Source organism: Phoxinus phoxinus, assembly GCF_949152265.1.
Source record: "Phoxinus phoxinus genome assembly, chromosome: 4".
NCBI lineage: Eukaryota > Metazoa > Chordata > Actinopteri > Cypriniformes > Leuciscidae > Phoxinus > Phoxinus phoxinus.
Window position 1 is genome coordinate 36,089,691 of NC_136879.1, and position 21,672 is coordinate 36,111,362.

Consider the following 21,672-nt stretch of genomic DNA (forward strand, 5'->3'; position numbering starts at 1 on the left):
GTATCTGCGGATTTGTGACTCTGACTGAGCGCGCCATGAATGCTGGGAGTTGAAGTCATCTAGTGTTATGCACTTGATATAATGAAGTGTGAATATAATGATAATGAATATAATGAAAACTCGTCCTACGTACTATATACAGTACAATATACACTTCGTAAAGGAAGGAACACTACAATAATAAGAAATTACATTTAGCTCATTATTAGAACACTATAATAATAAGCCTAGGCCTACATAAAACATACAAATACATAATTTTTTATTATTTAGGTTGACATTAATAATAGGCTATCTGACCAAATTTTTTAGTTTGAAGGGTCTAAATTTTTTTTTATTTTTTATTTTAGTTAAACAACTAAAGCCTAAATAAAGTTCAGATTTAACATGTCAGGTACATTCTAATTTGAATAAATAACCGATCAACCAATTTATAATATTGGGTTAAACTTTTATAAGGTGTCCTTTTTTACAGTGTAAAAATACATTTAAGTACTGAGCAATATTAGCCTAATTAACAACCTGTAGGCTACATATGGGTTAGGTATGGGTTTGGATTAGGGATAGTTGCATGCAATTATGCATCATTTACTGTTAAGTAACATGTAACAGTAAAATAAGGTACCTAATTTTGTAAAATTGAAAGCACTGTATCTTTCCCCTTTTCTAATTATATTTTAAAAAAGTATTAAATTGGGCCTATGCTACTTTATTGCTATTGCAACTTGGGTCTTATTGAGCCACTGAGTGATTTTTTTTTACTGTTAAGTGTCACATTAGTTACAATTGTAAACATAATAAAACACATACTTTCACAAACTCTTTTGAAACTTTTTTTTGTTGAAGAATACAGTTTGTTTACTTTCCCATAAGTTAAATAGCCTATGCACACTTACACTTGGGAATTAAATGTTGTATGCATCTAAAGTCAGAGTGAAAACATGTCACCATGCAGAATTTTTTAGCAGTTTTCATCATAATAATTTTTTTTTTTTTGTGGCAGAGAACGGGAGAATACAAAAGAATAAGCATACATCATATATAAGAAAGGAGTTATGACGCAGTATTTGATATACCGAATGACGTCACAGATCCTCATTGCACCAATACACCAACATTACTAAACCTTGGTAACATATATATATATATATTTAAAGGAGATGCCAACAAATGACAAATACAATTGCAAACACTGGCAATTTCTAGAACATTTTAAAATATATTTGTAACACGTTCTCCTCGTAATGTAGGCTATTTTGTTACATTATTGCTGGATATAGCCTACTGAATGAATTCGTGATGTTATAAAAAGTAAAAACGTACCTTTTATGACCTTATTTAGTTTTTCAGTTGCTGAAATCGCGCAAAGTGAAGTAGATGACATTGAGCAAATCCAATCCTCTGTAAATCCAGTGCTGCAGTAGACAGTTCCTCACGGGACAGTCCGAGCGTCAGTGTGATTTGATCTGCTGAACTGATCGTGTTCTTCAGACGCATCCCTGCAGCATGCTGCGGTATCTGTGCTTGTATGGATGTATAGTTTATGGCACATGCAATAGCATTTAATGCATAATTCCCACTATACACTAGACTAAATCAAGCAGTTCTTTGCGAGTCACCGTTTCATCATCACTGCATCAGCTGTTTGAGCAACCAGAGCTCTTAAAGCTACAGTAAACAGCTTAGTCAGGGAGGTAGACGTACAGTATGAAAACGAGGCTACGAGATATAGGCCTAGCTAGTCACTGTAGGTTGGAATGTTTAATTTAAGTGGATCCCAATATGAAAAGAAAAGAGATAAAAAGAAGAAACAGTCGCACAAGGAAAAGGCAGGCTATAGGTAGAAAAAAATAAATTATGATTTCACAACAGTCCAGTAGGTGAAGATATGCACGGTGAATGCAACGCTGCTTTTCTCTATAGAGCTCCCCCTACAGCTTCGGAATAGTTATTTGACAACACTGTCGGAAAACTCGCTGTCGACTCTCAGATACCAGAGGCTAGTAGATCAACGAAATCAGAGCAGATGGCACATTCTCTACAACGTCGTCTTCATTCGGGTTCGAACAGCGTGAGGGAGCGCAATAATGATCGTATTTTAGCAGATTTCTTTTTGCCGTAAAGCAATTCTTTACATCGCGAGACCTGATATCACGCGATACTTCCTGACTCCGCGTCCGGCGGGCCGCCGGCTCAAAGTTGCAAGTGCGTTTTTTCCGCTCACAGGCGCTTCGGGGGTGCGAGACGACCACCATTCAACCCGAAAAAAGTCATATAACTATTCCAATGACTCCGAAGCTGTTAGGTTAAGGTAAAAAAAGTTACTTAGAGCACCTTTAACTCAATGCAACTAGATTATGTGACTACACTTGCATAATGAGTTAATGAGTTGATTAAATAATCGGTTTTGAGACTTTCGGATAACTGCGTACATGTTAAGCGTATAGCCTACGTGTTTAATTATGCACACCAATTTATAGAATCAATGTGTAGCGTGTTCTGTTTTATTTGACGATTACAGCTTTGCCATATGGAAGGCATTTTCTGCCAATTTTAAATCAATCAATGAAATGATACAAATTTTAAACATAGATGAACCATTTCAATATAGAAAACTGTAAGCAAAATATAGGCCTATGTGACAAAATTGAAAATTAAATTATTTAATTTTCATGGTCACAATGCATTGTCCCTGTCAAATTCAAAAATAAAATGCAATTGGTGATTTGAGTTTGTAGTTTTGAGACTACACTGAAAATAAGGCACTGAAATAAGGCCATGAAACCCATACTGAATATTTGTTCACAAGACTTTTGGATCTTGTAGCCTAGAATTTTTGCTTTAAAATTGTAAGAAAGGTTTTTTGTTAGAAAGGCTGTATCCGAGGAGGTGTAAATGCTCAAATATTGATGGGTTTCACACCTGGTAAGACAAAGACCCTCCCTTAATGGCCCTATATCATTATGGAACTAAGAAAGAAAGTGAGGAGATTAAAAGCTTAAGATAAAAGATTAAAATGGCTTTTTTTATTGTATGTATTATTTACAACACAACATAATCCATATATACATAACGAAGGTCAAAGGCACATTACTGAGCACACTGATATAAACACAGAGACTTGAACAGGCACACACCTTTGTGCCATTCCTGAAACAGTACCTGTTCAATATACCTGTCATTTCCAAGGTGTTTGCTTTTCCTTTTTCCATGCACTGAATAAAAAAACTGCCCTACCATCAGTAGTCAGTGATGGAGCTTATTATACCATGTTCATGTAGAGAATATCCGTCCAGTGTATCTTAACAGCTTGCTGATGCTGGTGCAATCTTGCGATGTTGAAACGTTTTTTTATTATTTATAAATGTATTTTTTACATGTTACCAGCAAAACCATGTCTTTCATTCTGTAAATATGAAATGTAAAATATACAATTTTACACAAGTTGAAGGCACAGTATATCATGTCTGATCCCTTTTTTGACTTGATAGTAGATCTCTGTGAAGCTCTGACAGGAACCTCTGCGGCTGTTCAGAAGAACTAATCAACTCTCAAATTATTTACAAAAGTACATTTATTTATTTTCACATCCTTCTGAAAGCAATAGCGCCAGATGCTAATGTTGCTGCTTCAAGCCAAGATGCAAGAGGCTAAAGCGGATGATGGAGAGAACAGTCGATTCAGTCCGCCGGACACACAGCTGAAGACACTTCTGGAGTGAGGGACTGTCTTACGCCTGGAACAAATGACACACAAATAAAATTTTATTGCATAAATTACTCTCAGAACGGGTGAGAAAATATCCAGTTTCTCATTTAAAGGTGTAAATTATGAAGTGACTTTTTCATGTAAAGAGCGCCAGGAAACTATAGAGTTCAATATTCTCATAACATGGTTGTAATTTACCGTCGGCACTTCTCCTGGACGTTTCCGTCTCAGGTCCTTCATCTCATCCTGAGCTCTTGTTTTTGGTGGATTTTTTCATCAAACGTACAGAGATCTTCTGAACAGACGACACTTCTGGAGTTCCTGTGACCGGTTTTACACCTGGAACAAAAAACAGAAATAAGGGTGCTAAATTCATTACACTTAGAAGAGTGAGATTTTTAAAATAGTTTTTAGCTCATGGCTCAGCACCTAAAACCATTTGTGCAGAACAATCCTGCCCAGATCAAGCCGGCGCTCTGGCTTCTGCTGCAGAAGAGAGCAGATCAACTCACAGCATTCTGTGAGAAAGATGGAGAGACGTCTGATTATTACCACAAACTTTACATCCGCTCTACTTTCATTCTTCTAAGCCTTGAGATCTTCAGGTCAGACACCCGGAGTAATAAACAAATCACCTTCTGTCAAGCCAGGTTTGTACCAGGTGTTCATATTGATCCTGCAGAAGTCGTAACTATCCGGAAAGTTTCCACACAGCATTCTGAACAAGAGGATTCCCAGAGACCAGACCGTCGCCGGCTTTCCATGAAACTCTCCCTTCATTCTGTACTCGGGAGGGCAGTACTTAACTGTGCCTGGAGGAAAGAGTGTTTGTCCGATGTGTAAGTCTCGGCCACAGCATGTCTTCTCAGCATCCATTAGCATACGAGTGTTGAGTAACTGATTCACAAGAGTTTTGAGCACTAATACACACCAGAGTAACTCGTGTAGGCAGATTCTGTCAGGAGATCGCCGCATCCAAAGTCAATGAGTTTGACATCGAGTTTCTTAGAGTTGATCAGCAGGTTCTATAATTTGATGTCGCCATGGTAAACTCCACGGCGACAGCACGCATCAGCGGCTAGTGCTGCCGACCACATGATGAGCCGCGCAAACTTCTCGTCAATGCTGCCGCCGCTGCGTCCCACAAAGTCAAACACATCCATGCAGTGCGAGAAACGCTCGAGGACCATGACGTAGAAGTCCTGCTGGTCCTGCCAGTCCAGAAGCCTGATGATGTCCATCGCTGGACCTTTATTGGCCAGGATTGTCAGAGCGACTTCTTTGGGAAGGGGTTCGGGGTGATCAGGCTGGAAGAAAGAAACATAATATGATGTCAGATGCTTTTAAATAGAGATTTAACTCAGTTTGTCTGCTGAAAAATCACTTATACTCACAATGCTGATACATTCCATGTGTTTCGTCTTTTGGATAAACTTCACTGCCACCTGATGGACAAAACAAAAAGCAATTAATAGACATCATATCATAAATTGCAAGCAAGAATTTAAATCCTAACAGGTCAAGAGCCCTAAATACTGAATATATGATACAGTAAGATGTCTTGCATAGGATAAAGTGAGATATCAAAGGATGAGAAATAATTCAGACCAAAAACAATTTGCTAAACTAGAAGTGGAAAGTAAAGAGAAAAAAAGACCAACCTTCCGGCCATCCGCCAAACGAGTGCCTTCATAGACGGCACCAAATCCACCTTGCCCCAGCTTACGGCCAACTGCATATCGGCAGCAAATGTCGTCTGTTAAAAGATGAAGAGGAGAAGAATATGTTTAGTGGTGCTTTGCAGATATTGTGAGATTATTGTTGGGGACTGTGGCAGGAAACTCACCCTCAGGTCTCATGTTCACTTGCTCACGGTCCGGCTGTATCGTCAGAGGAGGCGTTTCACCCGCTGTCAGACGGACTGGAGCGTCGTGGACTTGAGTTTGAAGCTCTTCTTGCACCAGAGGCTCGGCAGCGGGACGGACTTCAGGATCATCGACAGGAGGTTCCTCGAGATCAATGACCTCTACAGATCTAGAGATGTTGAACTGTAGAGACTTTTGATCTAAAGAGGAGAATATCAGCACAAGAAATTAGATAGCAGTCCATTAACTGGGACAAGAAAATACTGATTATTGGGAACAGCGATTATTTGATATTAAAGTGATTGATTTTTAAAGTGCAAAGTATAATATTACAAATTTGTATTATAGAGAGAAAGTTAAAAGGTCTGTTTAAAACTATCCTGTAGGGGGCAGAAAAGTTCCCATTAGGTTAGCCTACTCACGGTCACGAGGTGTAAAATATGTGACTTTTTCATGACTTTTTCACTTCTTCCTCTTCAGACGAGAGATGGGAAGCTAGTCTCCCTCTCCCTCAGGCTTCTTCTCGTCAGGCCGATGAGGAAGATGTTTCTCCGCCGTGCAGCTGCTGGGGTTTGAGTGTTTGCGGTCACGGTGATGGAGGTCGTGAACATGCTCGCTATCTGTGAACGGTTGTACTCGTGAACTTCTGTGTCCCATGATGAATCCTAAAAGTCAATGTGACGACAAATCTAGTTCATGTAGCTGAGGAATTAAAAACAACAACATCAGAACAATGTGTAATATTATATCATCCATATGATTATAGAATTACATCTTAATCTTATTTCTGCAAAATTGGCCTACATAAAACAATACTTTGACCCACAAAAATATAATAAAACAACAAGAACAAAAAAAAATATATATATCTATCAACAAATGTTTACTAGTCGAATGTGCACAAGCATTTCCGCTCATCTGAGGTTGTCAAACCACTGCAGTAAATATGTCTCATTGATTAATTAGCTATGTATGTAAAGTCAATTAATGTAAGGAAAACCATTAAAGCTATATTGGCTACTCAACGTACCCACCCCTAATCTATTGACCATATTTTTAAATGAAGCAATTAGTCATAGACTGTTTAAAGACACGTTCCCCTTTTGAAAACGTAATCCATATTTAAATATGTAATATAATAATAATAGGTTATTACACCTAACATGAAGTGCGTGTATTAGATCCCGCATGACGTATATCTGTCCACTAGATGGCGTGTTTCTCAAACTAATTAATAGGCCTACTCTCGGTAAAGTCCGTGACGGCTGTTTCTAATCCTGGGGAAACACTCAGTGCCATCTGCTAATGCAAATTTAATAACATTAGACATATCCCTTGAAGTAAATTGGATTTTTTTGACAGTTGCTTACAAACTTTATAGGCCGACTTAAAAGTGCACAAAAGTGTGAAATCTAGTAGCCTACTAGAAACTAACCAGAATATATGTTTGAGTCGGCACAGTGAACTCCACTCTTGTGGTTCATTGTCTCTCTTCATCCCTACAGTAAGAGAGAGAGAGAGAGAGAGAGAGAGAGAGAGAGAGAGAGAGAGAGAGAGAGAGAGAGAGAGAGAGAGAGAGAGAGAGAGAGAGAGACGTCCCGTCCCTTCAGTTCAGTGGGCGTGGTGTGCGTGTGTGTGAGTGGGAAAACAAACAGCAGACAAACAACAGTACTTCCTACCTCTTCGTACTACTCGAGCGTTTTTATCTCGCGTCAAGCGTCTGTCTCGCGCGTAGTGTTTACAGTGAGTCCGGCTGAGCTCAGAGGACGCGCGTCCCATCATCACTAAATGACGCGCCGCAGCGCTGCAGATTTACATCCACTCCACAGTTCTACACGCGTTCAACATAGATGGACCCGCATCATCTGAGGACTTCAGAGTGATATTACTGTTGTGCTTGTGTTTTTCCCTTTTCTTTTTGTAAAATGAGCGGAGGGGAAATCATCTGTCAGGGATGGTTGAGAAAGTCGCCACCCGAGAAGAAGCTGCGGAGATATGTAAGTGTTTGCTGAGCTATGTTGTTCTTATGTCAGAATGCTTTGAACATTAACAGTGATGCAGAAACTTTTAACTTTTATTAACCAATTCGTCCTCATGAAATAAATATCAATGGTGAACATTAGTTTACAAGTCAACAAAATGCACTTCACTGTCTTTTATGACAATTTTGTAGGTAAACAAAACCAGCCTTAGATGGTTTGCTGGTTTTAGGTGGTCTTATTGCTTGGTTAAGCATGCATTGAACTGGCCGGATAGCTATCAAGTGCCCAAAACCCATTTAAAACCTACAAAACAGACTGGTCCATGCTTTCCCCCACTTTCTTTTAGCAGATGAACCTGATATTTATGATCATCTAATCATATATAATAGAGCAGGGTGCAATAACAAAGCAGGGTCGCTGATTGACACTATATTGTTATATAGTCATATAATGATGGCATTTGAGATTTTGACATTTTGTTCAATTTCTAAAATTAAAATGCGGCCAACTGATATTCATTTTTAATGCATATTATGATTTCAATATCTGGAGCAGGGTGGCAGATATAAAGCTGATTTATACATTACACAAATTAAAGGTGCAGTCAGTAAATTATTGTTAATGGTGGACAAAAAGAAAAGAAATAATCAGCATTTCACAACTTCTAAAACAAAAAAAGGAAGCCGCGGCGTGCATATGGCGTGCAGTGGGTGATGCCATGTCATGCAATTGACCAAATGTATTCTCTTAACGGTCAGTACTCATGTTTTACAAAGCATAATGCCTAGTATAAGATGAAAAGGAACAAAACAATGGTATGAAACTGCAGCAGTTAGTAAACATAGCGATTGCTAAACAGACTAAACTTCATGCATCCAGACCAATAGGTGGCAGTGTAGTCCAAAACACTTCGAGACTAATCTAGCTATCTGAACGTTAACAAAATGCACTGAGTGCATTTTTAATGATGACAAGTGAGACACGAAATTGCCAAAAATCGAACAAATACTTATTTTACACAACATTTCCTCAGTACACTAAAAGTATTGTCATTACATTTCAGAATTGACACAAGGAGGAACTAACTGCTGTTTATTGGTCACGCCGGCATGTTTAGTTGCCGTTGCTGATAATAGACCAACATATCAATCAGGACTTGATAATTTGCCAATGCATATAATTTCAAATTGGCCAAATATTAATCGGCCAGGGCTGCGTTTCCCAAAAGCATCGTAAGCCTAAGTCGATCGTATAACCATTGCCACAAATGGTCTCTATGATCCACTTAGGCTCATGATGCTTTTGGGAAACGCAGCCCTGGTCAATGTAGTCTTTATTGTTGTCCCAACCTTAGCAGGTGCAGCCTGTTTTGCACCAGCATCTGTCATGTAAAACAGACAAACTAGTTCATGTACTATCATTAAAACACACAACCACACACATTTATTATTTCGGATGACCACCAATAATACCTGCTTTATAATAAGATTATGAGTAATATAATCTGGACTTAATTGAACTAAAGAAGCTGAGCACAATGGGGTTTGAAGACACCACAGAGACACCGTCTGTCTCCTAATTCTGTTTTGGACAGCTGTCTACGCAACTGTTCCTATTAAAAGGGCAGAAACTGTTTACTGCCCCTCTTTCATCTGATGTTAGTCTGCAGTTGCTGCGTTATTGTAAACTGGGAGACCTTGGACCGTTGGACATGTGGAGGCCTTACATCTTTCTTTGGTGCCTGAACGTTGGAGACTGTTGCTTTCCGGTTTGCCAGAGCAGATAATGCGTCCCCGCACAAAAGCTGGGCAGGCCTTCGGGTTTTAGATCTCATAAATACAGCTGTCTCATGTTTATCTACAGTGTTGCATTACAGGACTTCTCCATCCTCCTACCTAACTTTGCCATGATGTCATCTCATTCTCCCGCTCTCTCTTTCTCCTTCCTTCTCTCTCGGTTTCATTGGGAGAGCCCATATCTGCATGTCCTCAGATGCACACATGCTAGGTCATTTCCTCATTGTCTTCCACATAAAGCAGCCCTGTCTTATGTGGAGCTGCACAGGAACTGCTCATGTCAAAATAAGTGGGCAGCTGGGGCTGGGAAGAGGAAAAGCAGACACATGTTTACCTTATAAGTGAAGGTCAATACTCCTTGAATCAAAAAAACACTGTTAAAGGAATAGTTTGCTCAAAAATATATAGGCTCAACATAGGCTCATTGAAAAAATGTGCCTGCAAAACTACAAAAAATAACATGGACGTACAATTCACTGCATTTTCCTGCTGAAATGAACACTGGCTGCAGTTAGGCCCTGTTTACACCTGGTATTAAAATGCCATTTTCACAAGATGTAAAATAAATATCTGATGTCCCCAGAGAGTGTGTGTAAAGTTTTAGCACAAAATACCCCACAGATCTTTTTATATAGCATGTTAAAGTTGTCACTTTTTGAGGGTTTGCAAAAACGCACCGTTTTTGTGCCTGGCCCTTTAAATGCAAATGAGCTGCTGCAGAGGGCGGGGTTTCAAGAGCTACCGTCTGTTAGCAGCTGCGATTACCTCACGCAGACACACTAGTCTAAAATGACAGAAACTGTTCTGCCTTTAATGTTAAAACGGAGTCAGACAAAGATGGAGAGACTCAAGAAGAAGCGACAACATGTAGAATGCAACCGGACGTCTCTGAATGGTTAGTTGATGAATTTATGTTGTTGATGTGGAGTTAACTATCTTCAATTAGCATATTCTGTCATGGTAATCTATAAATCGCTCGTATAGGAACTGTTGTGAGATGCACACAGAGTGACTTTCTATTGCATGTGAAAAGATGGATGCTAAAGTTTGAGCTGACTCACAAATGTGCTCGACTACAACAACTCTTCCTCTTCTCAACATGGAGTGTGTGTTCCCGGGGGCGGGGTTTTTTGGTGGGCGTTTTTTGTCTTCTAACCGAACTTAGATCTTCAGTTGACAAAGTTTAAATCTTTGGCTAGCGCGTGTCCCATCATGTTTACTTATCAGGTCAGTAGATGGAGAACAGTCGTCTTTTGTGTCTGTCGAACACATTCGACCAATAGAGCGTTTACACTAGGAAAGCAATCAGTCGAATGCGTTTTCAACTACCTCAGTGATTGAAAGTGGACAAGCTCAAAACGTTTTAGACCCCGTTTACATCTGTATTTAGTGTCATCCACTTATGATCCGATCGTCCAAAACGCATCTTTATTCCAGATGTATACAGGGCCTAAAACCAACAACATTTATTCCTTTTCATTCAAATTAAAATTACAGGGGCAGAATATCTATTAATAAAGACATATTTTTGCACGGTTACTTGCACAATATTATGTTATGATCTCAAAGCACTTTTACCATAGTAAACTAATACATTTTGACATATACATCACGTGACCAGCTCCATGTACTGTACACACTTGGTATTTCAGATGTAGTACTTGCTCAGTAGCTCACCTGGGTTGCAAACATGATTATTTTTCAGAAGAATTGGTAAGACTGTGAAATATTTTATGGTGCTTTATTAAACAAATGGTTTCTTAAGCTGTTGTTGTTTATCAAGAGTTGCGTAACCATCTAAAAAAAAAAATCTAGTTTTTGTCCTTTAATAAATAATAACAGCAACATGACGGTTAGTAAATAATGACAGAGTTTTCACTTTTGGCTGAACTACTCCTTTTGTCCACAAGCTGGACATCATGATCTGGTCTTGCATCCAAAAATGTTCTGTCCACATTAGCAAAAGGCCAAATAAGCCAGGCATGGACATTCTGTAGACATTCTCCAATCAGCGGGACAGGGAAAAGCCTGTGCCAAAAGGACTAATTGTCCCATCTAAAAAAAATTCCTTCCACTTAAAGATGCTGGTGGACAATGACAGCCATTAAGGGCACTGAATTGCTGTCATCTGACATTACTGACATCCTCATGTAGAGAGATATTTTAAGCAGCTGAGTTCAGCATTCCTCTTGTAAGGTGTTTTTTAAGGAGAAAAAGAACTAGACAGTTAGAGCTGGTGGTTAATGATTGATTGGTTTTAATTCTTCCACATGCTTTTGGACTGATGAAGAGTTCAACTCATATAATCTGTCGCTGGCCTATACGTTCCTTGGGTTCGTTTGAATCCCCCAGGCAAATGCATTACAAAGGGGATTTGACTAATGCATTTGCAATAGTGATTGTGAGACTTCAGTGAATGTTTTATGGAACGGTTAGTACTTCCTTAATCCTTTCTTTGAGATTTTTCTTGCTATTCAATTATTTAAACTTGTTTACCTCAGTTTCAAATACATATTCTGTTTTCATAGTAAAAACAAACAAACAAGCTTTCCATGCAAGTTCAGCTGTCCTTAAAGTGGAACAGGTTAATACACGCTTTAGAGGGTATCTCCTTAACGTCAATCCTGTCATGTAAATAGTATGCAAATACACATGGCAAACACCCTGGGCAGTTACAGCCTAGTAGCAACAGTTGAAAACTGATGTAGAAAGTTTGCTGATGGCTTTTATGACCTTTTTGGGAGAGCAACCTATAATTGCCCTTGTGTTTTTTTATGATATTTTTCTTCATTTAATTTTTTATCGAAGTATGTATATTTGCAATAAAAGGATGACTGAGATAATGATATCTCTGTTCATATATCTGGAGAACATGGCACTGGTGGTTGCATTAGAGAGAGCATGAAAGCAAATGAGTTAATGAACAGCAATATCAGTCTCAGCTCCCTTCTTCTTTTATCGGATGGAACATTCTGTATTTTATGGTCATAAATAGCCTCCTAATGCATGATGGTAATACTGCATATCTCATGATGGTAATACTGCATATCTCATGAAAACATGTCCAGGTCATATTTAACCACAAAATCAATAGGAAAATAAAATAAAAATAATATTTTGCATTCTGATTTTAATTTCAATTGACAATTAATTTGCAGTGTCAGGACTTTTTAATTCTTTCTTTTGTGAATTAAACATAATATAGAGTGTGTGTACATGTGTTATGAACTCAGAACTCAGAACTCAGAACTCAGAACTCAGAACTCAGAACTCAGAACTCAGAACTCCAACATGAAACATTGAATACTAGACAAAGACACAGGGCAACAATGAGGGCTTAAATACACAGACTAATTACAAGACAAGGAACACTTTGTGAACAATAATCAGATGATTAACCAATGACAAGACACATGGCAGGATCACATGACAAACAGGGAATCGCATGACAAGACAAAGAAACAAAACCCAAACCGTGACAACATGTAATCAGATTCCAAAATTGTAGTACTTTTAATTAGATTATGTTACATTTTAAAATGCTCATAATCATATTACGTTTACTTTTTTATGGAGTACATCATTAAATATATTCACAAAATGGCAGTAAATTATTCATAATGTATTGATTCTCCCTAATTCTTCCTTTTTAGCTTTGATTGTATTCACAATATAAAATGGCCATGTAAATTTCATGTACACAAATTTGTGATGCTTCTGAATTTGGGGACAAAACAAAAGCATCTTTCATTTAAACCATGTATGAGATGAATAATTATGCAAGTGACTAAACACTGCTTATATATAGCTGTGAAACACTGTCTTTATCATATCCAGTGACCTTTACTAATTATTGATCAGGAATAAAAGTCTGGACAAAAATATTTCAAACCTGGAAACCTTTAAATGTGTAATTTCATTTTCATGTTTATTATTGTTGTTGTTGTTGTTTTTTCTGTCAGTCAAACCTCTTTGACCTAAAATATTTACTTGGACACCCCTGATATTTTAAATGTGTTAGGTCAAAAAAAGTAATTAAAAAGTAGTCAAAATACATCCTCATGTAATTTGAATTCGGTAACCGACTACAAGTTGTAATCTTCCCAGCACTGAATATACATAAAAGTATAGTTGTATCATGATTTTTTTAAGCATAAATTATTCTTTTTTTAATTAAATACATTTTAAAAGAACTTTAAAATTATTTTCAATACAGAAATGAGATCAAATGATCCTAATATAAGAGCAAGGGTCCTAAAAATAGACCTAATTTTCAAAACACTAGGTTTTTAGGTGAAATATGCCTTAGACATGTACGTACTTGACATTTTAATTATTTTCAATACAGAAATGAGATAAAAATATCCTAATATAAGAGCAAGGGTCCTAAAAATAGACCTAATTTTCTAAAACACTAGGTTTTTAGGTGAAATATGCCTCGGACATGTACGTACTTGACAGTACTTTTTTTGTGATATTCGCCCACGTATGTTTAATTAAGTCAGAATAAGATGTAAGATCGTCCCACTTGCCTGTCTAACCTGTGAAGCTGTGCCAAAGGCTGTGTCACTACTGACTACAATAAAACCGAAGGTCGGAAATGGACAATTCTGGCATTTCCCACCACAGCTTCTCATTTCCTTTTCCTACAACTGCCATTGGCTTCCTCTGTGTCCGCTCTCGTTTGAATCTGTGGATCATTTGAAGCCATTAAAAGCGCCTGAGCAGAAAGAGGTGAGAATATCTCAACTGCTTGTGTAACATGAGCGTTTGCAGTGGTTGGTACCACCCATTCTCCTGGTCCTGATCTGACATCATCTCCCAAACATGTCTGTTTGCATAATCCATCGCTACATTCCTGCGTGATCATATCAGGGGAAGGTGACTGCAGTGTGTTGTCTCCCTGCTCCAAACGCCCTCGCCACACTGTGTTGTTGTCTGGAAAGTGTACTTCATGTGCATTTGAGGTTGTTTGTGTGTCTGGGTGGGGGTCAGCTGCCGCCTGTGCTGTTGTTTTGCAGAGGAGCGCTGGGAAGTCCTTGCCCTCCGAGGTCAGCGGCGAACACCTCCCAGTTCCTGCTTTGACGGACAAACCAACGCTCAAACAGGCATTTTCCTTGTTCCACATCATCTGACACACATTGGATTTGCTCTCAATACCCAAATTGCAGACAGCTGGATGTCCTTTGAGTGCCGGGAGACGCTCAGCTCAATCCTCTCGGGTTGAGTTAATGAGCCTGTATAGATTACTATTCCATGCCTGGGACTTCAGCAATACTCAGTGTCTTCAGTGGTGCTTTCTAGAGATTTGAACAAACCCCCTTACCTTAAAGGAATATTCCGGGATTTACACAACTTAATAGACAAGCATAATGTAGATCACCAATGCAAACATGTATAATAACAAAATAAATAAACAAAATAAAAAAACAGGGTTGCAGCGAGACACTTACATTGCAAGTGAATGGGGTCAGTCCTTAAAGGGATAGTTCACCCAGATCTGAAAAAAAAAATGCTGTCACCATGTCGTTCCAGAGCCATAAGACTTTGGTTCTCCTTCGGAAAACACAAATGAGAATATTTTTATTGTAATCTGAGAGTCTCTGTTCCTTCATTGAAAGTCTATTCACCCAAAACTCTTGATTAATACAGAGATCTTAAAATAAATCCTTTTAAATAGAGCAGTTTAATCCAAGTTTTCTGAAGAGGCACGCTTGCTTTATACGCTGGACAGATTTAATTTAGCTTTTATTCACATAGATCAGTAAACATAAACAGCTGTACTTGCTGGACGCGCAACAAACCTCTTCTTGGTTCTTGCGGCAACTCAAACGTGCTGACGTAACACGAGAGAATGAACCTCTTTGGGTAATTGGCAAGCAAGCATGCTTGAGTTTCGCTTTATCAAATTTTAGTGTTTTATGTACATTCGCTGATAAATGTCTCTTCAGAAGACTTGGATTAAACCACTCAGGTCATATGGATTACTTTTACGATCTCTTTATGAACATTTTGAAACATTAGAGTTTCAATGGAGCGACAGAAAGCTCTCAGATTTCATAAAAATATATTTGTGAATGAAAGTCTTACGGGTTTGGAACGACATGAGAGTGAGTTATTGATGACAGAAATATAATTTTTGGGTGAAGTGACCCTTTAAATGTTGTAAATACTCACTGTGGCAGTAGTATAGCCACAAGATGTAAAGTGAGTGTTATAAGCTATGTTAAAATAAGCTATGTTTCCACCTAAAGTTGTGAATTTAACTTATGCACAAAATTGAAATATCGCATACAACATTCGCGAATAAAGCACAGTTTCCATCCCATGTTCAAGAGAACAAAATCATCACTTCCGGAAATTGGTGCAAAAGATCCGTAATAAAAATAGAAATTGCTACAATCAGGGAAGCCCCTATTTTCCTCCATCATAAATGACTTGCAAACTATACGAAATAAACGTCATGTTATCTTGCGTTTGGATTCTGGTGTTTGGGAACACAATCATGTGAGACGCTTCTGGGAAGGGAAGAAATTTAACCAGATCATTCTGATTACAGATTTTAGCTTGGGCGTTTAAAACGATCAAACCAACAATTGAGACGCTGTGCAATGTGATTGGTCCGCTGGTTAGTCCAGTTATCCAATCACATCCACCGCTGCGGAAAAGTAATGTGAGTAATCGAGTTTTCATCTTAGTTCATGCGCATGTCTTCTTTAAAAAAAAGAAAAAATATGTATATTTGCCGTTTTTTTTCCTTTACTATGATAGGACAGTATAGACAGGAAGTGAAGTGGGAGAGAGGGGGACGAGATTCGAATTTGGGTCGCCTGAACATCCACCTGTGAAAACATCCACCTCAAATCCTTTTTTTTTTTTTATGTGCATCTTGCTGTTTCCATCCAGCATTTTTCAAACGCAATATCCCAAAATGCTCATAAAAATAGGAGGATGAAAACATAGCATGATGTAAACAGATTAACAGTTTTAACAGAATAATTAATGCACAGGCTTTTATAAAAGTGTAAGTTTCACATTACTGTTTTTAACTCTCCAAAAATTGGCCCCATTGACTTCCATTGTAAGTGTCTCAGTGTAACCTTGACTTTTGCTCTTTTAAAAGAAAACTTGGATTGAGTCAAAATAATTTAAGCACAAATTATTTTTGATTATTAAATACGGTATTGTATTGAACCCCAAAATATTTTTGAATAAGTATTGAACTTAAAATTTTTCGTAACATTTCTGCTACAAACAGAAAAATCAGTTTTTCTATGAAGAGAAAAATACATTTACATTGAGGAAAGAGGCCAGAGCCATATCCATGCCATTCATATCATAACACCAATGCTGGGCAATAAAACAGGCAAAAAGATGACGATTGTTTCCTTCATGTCGCTAGCTTACTTGGTTTGAGATATAAATTACATAATTTATCCACAATGGCTTATGGCTTCCTTTATTTAAGCCTCTTATTTGACACACTTTTTTCTGACCTCTCTTTAGCCAGGAAATTACAGTCGAGATGGAGGATCTTTATATAGTAAATAGCCTGGCCTTCAGCATGTCCTGTGGAGCGAGAGCTACCTGTTTGTGTTATAAGCTGAAAGCTCAACAGCAGCAGTAGCATGTTCCAGACTTCCTCTGATGGCACCTACAGGAAATGTTCAGCCCGAGGTCTCATGAGGAGGGGAAATGAGTGGGACGTGTTTGGGGGTTCTTGTCTGCGGTTTTATAGAGTACTAAATTAAAGTGTGTTTTCATCATAGGAAATCAAATTCCATTGATAGTGATCCTCTGACTCAAATACGTTTGAGTGCCTTTTATTATATATAAAATGCCTTTTATTATATATATATATATATTAGGGCTGTCAAAAGATTAATCGTGATTAATCGCATCCAAAATAAAAGTATGTGTTTACATAATATATGTGTGTGTACTGTGTATTATTATTTATATATATATAAAAACACACACATTCATGTATATATTTAAGAAAAATTGGTTATATTTATATATAAAATATTTATATATAATATAAATTATATAAATGTATATACAGTATATAAATGCAATTATTCCTTAAATATATACATGAATGTGTGTGTATTTTACATAATAATTCTACACAGTATACACACATATATTATGTAAACGCAAACTTTTATTTTGGATGTGATTAATCACGATTAATCTTTTGACAGCCCTAATATATATATATATATATATATATATATATATATATGTATATGTGTATATGTGTGTGTGTGTGTGTGTGTGTGTGTGTGTCAATTGACCATTCGCAAAGACCGCCCCCTTTACTGTTGCTATGTCCGACAAGCTACGCCGCTCTCACGCCACACCATGTTCTTACACAGTGAAAAACACATCGCAGAGCAGAGAAGACACTGACACGCGCTGACAGACAGGACAGACCAGGTTACTTTTCGGTTACTTTTGATATTAAACATATTTAAGTCTCACCTTTCAAATTTGGTCATTTTTTAAAAAGAAATTTAAAGGCACACCGCGGACTTTGTGACGTAATGATTTGAAGCATATGAGTTATTTTAAATGATTCCTCAGGCCAATATACAGCGCTTGACACTATCAATGCTCCGAGCGGGGCTGCCCTCTTGAAATACCGCCTATGTAAGTTTGGAGAAGACGCACCGTCTTTGGCCAGGTCATGTGACCTGGAGAACGAATCACTTTACGACCGTCACGTGACCACAAGCTCTGATATACTCAAGGAACGCTTTTGCTACTATTTTTCCGCCTGCTCTACAAGGAAAAAGTTTAAAACTGCTTCTGAGGAGGCAAAAAATAGAAAAAGCGAGAGGGATCGTGGATGTCTTCTTGACTTTTGCGACAGTGCTGCGGCGCTTGTGGCCTCTAGGGGCCCTCGACGTGAAAGTTACAGGTCTAGCGCCCCTAGTGGCCAAAAGTTTCGCGGTGTGCCTAATAAATACCGTTTTGTGGCTCTGTGTCGTGACAGATCGCTGTAGAGCATCAGTTAAAGGTGCTCGTGAACCGATCATCTCTTCCTTCTAGTTCATTTATAGCATCAAATAAACATGAATGAACATAAGAAGGAATGTTGTTTTAACCGCGGAAAGACGTCAGTACACTCCTCTTTTCAAGTTCAAATCCTCCCATGTTAATCCACTAGCCTAACTCTCCTGACTGCTTTGTCGGACAAAATGGCTGATGGCGAATTATAGTATGATTGGTCAGATCGCCTGTCAATCAAACTCCATGCGAAGGGTCAATTGGGGCTTGAAGAAGTTCAAACCCAAGAGAACTCGATGTCAAAATAAGGTCTTTTCTCACTGTCTCTCAAAAACTCTATTGTGTCTTCTTGCTGCCTCTTTTAGAAGCTAATGTACAACTGGGTGACATTCATTTAAGTCTTAGGCATGTGTTTGTAGTCTTCCAAATTTGCAAAGCACGCTGACTAATTATGTAGACTGGTTAAGAACACGTTGATATTAAACAAATGAAATGAACATCTATATCACGTTTGTCTCGTGAATGCTAAAAGATGAATCGGATTATGGAAGTAATCGTGAAAAAAGTCTTATTCAGAATTATTTTGCTGATATTCTCGTGTAAAGGATGCTGACGTTATTTCTAATTCATTAGGACATTCACACATTTTTGGTCAGATATGTGCCTATGTGTGTGTTTCAGTATTCAGACAAACATTATGAAGATTCTTTTGAAGACACCTCGTATTTATGCATTTTCATTAATTATTAACATTAACTTTTTTTTTTTTAAGGCGTAAAATAGCAATAAATATATTATTTGATCTATATTGTCCAGCCCTGGGATACAAAGGCTTTTGGATGCAATATGATGATGATGCCACACTGGTATCGATTGATATCTGAAATGACCCTTATAACCTCCATATCACTTCCCAGAAAATTGTTTATTGAAATGGACAGAAATTCCCAATGTTCTCTGTGTCCTAAATGCTCCAGTGCTCAAGGGGTTCGTCCAGATCTATTAGTCGATTACACTTGGAGATGATGAGCAGTTATTATGGAAATTGATCATTAAAACGGTCATCTGTTTTTGACATTTGAGGACACCCGTACAGGTGATGTCATCGTATTAAGGATGACGCATGCGATTGGATGAGCTCCTGTTTGCGTCAGGTGACAGAGGTCACATGGCACACGGAGGGGCCATGTTTGATTAAAAGTGCTCTGGTCATAATTGGAGAGGGGAAGCACTGGCTTTAGCACATCTACTTTAGACACGCTTCCAGGACAAAGCATTCTCTTCCTAAAGCTACTTATCACAGGCCTGCATGAAATATAACCCCCACAAGCAAATGACTTCAGCGTGATGAAATCCAAAAAGGTTGTAAGAACAACTAGAGAAGGACTTGCGTTCGAAAGCATTTGTCATATCTGTGGTGCAACTCTTAATGAGCAAGATAAATAGGTTAAAAAAATGTCCTATCTATTCTTCCTCTTGCACAAGTAAATAAACTTGTCTCCATAGACAAGCTGATTTTTAGAGAAAATGTATAAAACTTTCAAGACAAAATGTCCTATGTATTTTTCCTCTTTCACAAGTAAAAAATCCCATTAATTTTCTTCATAGACAAGCTGATTTTTAGATTTTTTCAAGACACAGGGTGATTTTCATCTACACAATTCTGAAGAGAAATCCACCAATCTAAGAATTTCCTATTTTCACTCCTATAAAGCAATGTGAATGAAGTAATTTTGTAATGTAATATGTCATATTTTGCCAGAACCGTTTGCTCTCTGGAGATGCGTTCAGTTTTTCCGCTTGCAAATTCCTCCATGTAAATAGCGAATCCGCCATGGAGCGAGTGCAACTGGCTTTTAAAGGGAATGGGAAATTAAACTCTAAATGGTTTATTGCATGTTACGCCCAAAACACACCCATTACTCATTAAGAGAACAGGGACAACCCTTTTAGACCATGTGCCGTGCACGCCGACCATTTTTCCCGTCGTAAAACTAGAAAAAGTGGATTCGGACACGCCCTGAGTACACTTGCGCCGTGCGCTTTAGACCATGCGCTTAGATCGCTAAAATAGGGCCCCTAATCTTGAAAATGTGAAAGTTACTTGCACGCACCTTTAAAACATCTAATATGTTAGCAGCGTGTGCAGTGCCTTGCAGATTTGATGTGTTAATGTGTGCCCATGTAAAAACAAAGCACCCTGTGATACTCCCCACTGATTCTGTTAAATCATTATCACCCACCATTGAAATGCAGAGGCAGCCTGTTGCATTTCTCCCCGTGTGGATCAGTTCACACACTCCTGATGGACTGGTTAATCATTCTTGTTGTCTGTGAGCAACCTGAATTTCAAACGTCTTTATCTGCTTCAAGAATCAAGCCGAAATGGGGTGTGAAGTTCTTCAAATGGTTGATGCTGTTGCACCACTGCATAATGTATCTGGGTTGCACTTAACAGCTTTATTTATGCCAGCTAATGCAACAAAATGGAGCTCTAATCGATGACATTTAAAATATCAAAGTTGAAAACAAGAAGCCAAAAAAACACTCAAAAAAACAGACTGATATTTGACAGAAGTGCTGTATTTTCTTCCATATAATACTATTTTATTGCCTTATAACAGTGTTTAGTTGTACAAATGCAGCAATTTGTTCATATGTAAACTATGGACTAGTTGCACGGGGCCGCCATTTTGGATTTCTGAACAGCGAGTGTACGGTTAGACACTTCCGGTTTCGCATTATGCACGGTGCAGGGAGCCGGAGAAAGCCGAAAATTATACCTTTTATAGTGGTTTATAGAATAAATGATATAACTTAAAATACTACCAAGATCCATATTACTATCACACGAGCCAATGGCAATTAAATGCACGGATACATAGTCAGATTAATGAATGAAATACAACTGTTCACGAACAGAAGATTGTATTGGACTCATGCTGCGTATGCAATGACAATTATGCCAACTGTAGCCCAAATATAGTTAAAACTACGATTAGAGTTGTTAAATAAAATACCCCGTGAACATTCACACGTTTGCCCTGTGATAGGCTACAATTTATCTCCATAAATACGGTTTTCTCAATTCTGCGTATATATTTTCACTTACTCGATCAATATTATCATCACATATTTTACATTTTTAACTGTAGGTAACGTTACCACAGAAATTTAGTCTACTATAAGTTTGTGTATTTTTTACACGTAGTACAATACTGTATGCGCTGCTTATAAACACCAGACAGATAATGATTTATGAAACAGATGCTCTTTACTTATCTCACTTGCACAGAATAAATGCAG

At 38.0% G+C, this 21,672-nt stretch overlaps 3 protein-coding genes across 4 annotated transcripts in view; 1 reads left to right on the forward strand and 2 right to left on the reverse strand.

Annotated features, from left to right (window-relative positions):
• The window catches only part of sacs (sacsin molecular chaperone), a 30,578-nt gene extending 28,927 nt beyond the window's left edge, over window positions 1-1,651 (reverse strand). Inside the window, exon 1 of the mRNA XM_079611175.1 lies at window positions 1,324-1,651. The gene's annotated coding sequence lies outside the window, so the exon portion shown is untranslated. The remainder of the gene's footprint in view (window positions 1-1,323) is intronic.
• Window positions 1-21,672, forward strand: part of gab2 (GRB2-associated binding protein 2) — a 508,732-nt gene that overhangs the window by 425,648 nt on the left and 61,412 nt on the right. Inside the window, exon 1 of one of the 2 annotated variants that reach the window (XM_079608812.1) lies at window positions 7,182-7,570. The exons of the other annotated variant lie outside the window; for it this stretch is intronic. Within the exon in view, the coding sequence (XP_079464938.1) occupies window positions 7,499-7,570 (72 nt within the window). The 5' untranslated portion in view covers window positions 7,182-7,498. Of the gene's footprint in view, window positions 1-7,181; window positions 7,571-21,672 lie in introns of those variants that run through there. 2 annotated transcript variants of the gene reach the window in all.
• Window positions 3,515-6,005, reverse strand: LOC306997629 (serine/threonine-protein kinase pim-2-like). Its single transcript, XM_079610988.1, has 9 exons — window positions 5,996-6,005; window positions 5,555-5,773; window positions 5,370-5,464; window positions 5,103-5,153; window positions 4,640-5,015; window positions 4,344-4,520; window positions 4,138-4,226; window positions 3,907-4,047; window positions 3,515-3,736 (listed from the first exon to the last, which is right to left on the reverse strand). Exons 2-5 carry the CDS (start codon window positions 5,565-5,567, stop codon window positions 4,734-4,736), a joined length of 441 nt encoding a protein of 146 aa, XP_079467114.1. The 5' UTR covers window positions 5,568-5,773; window positions 5,996-6,005; the 3' UTR covers window positions 3,515-3,736; window positions 3,907-4,047; window positions 4,138-4,226; window positions 4,344-4,520; window positions 4,640-4,733.

Coding starts and splice junctions, on each gene's coding strand:
- LOC306997629 (XM_079610988.1), bottom strand. Junction 5,154..5,369: donor GTTTGGCGGATGGCCGGAAG/GTTGGTCTTTTT, acceptor TTTGTCCATCAG/GTGGCAGTGAAGTTTATCCA. Junction 5,016..5,102: donor ACATGGAATGTATCAGCATT/GTGAGTATAAGT, acceptor TCTTTCTTCCAG/CCTGATCACCCCGAACCCCT.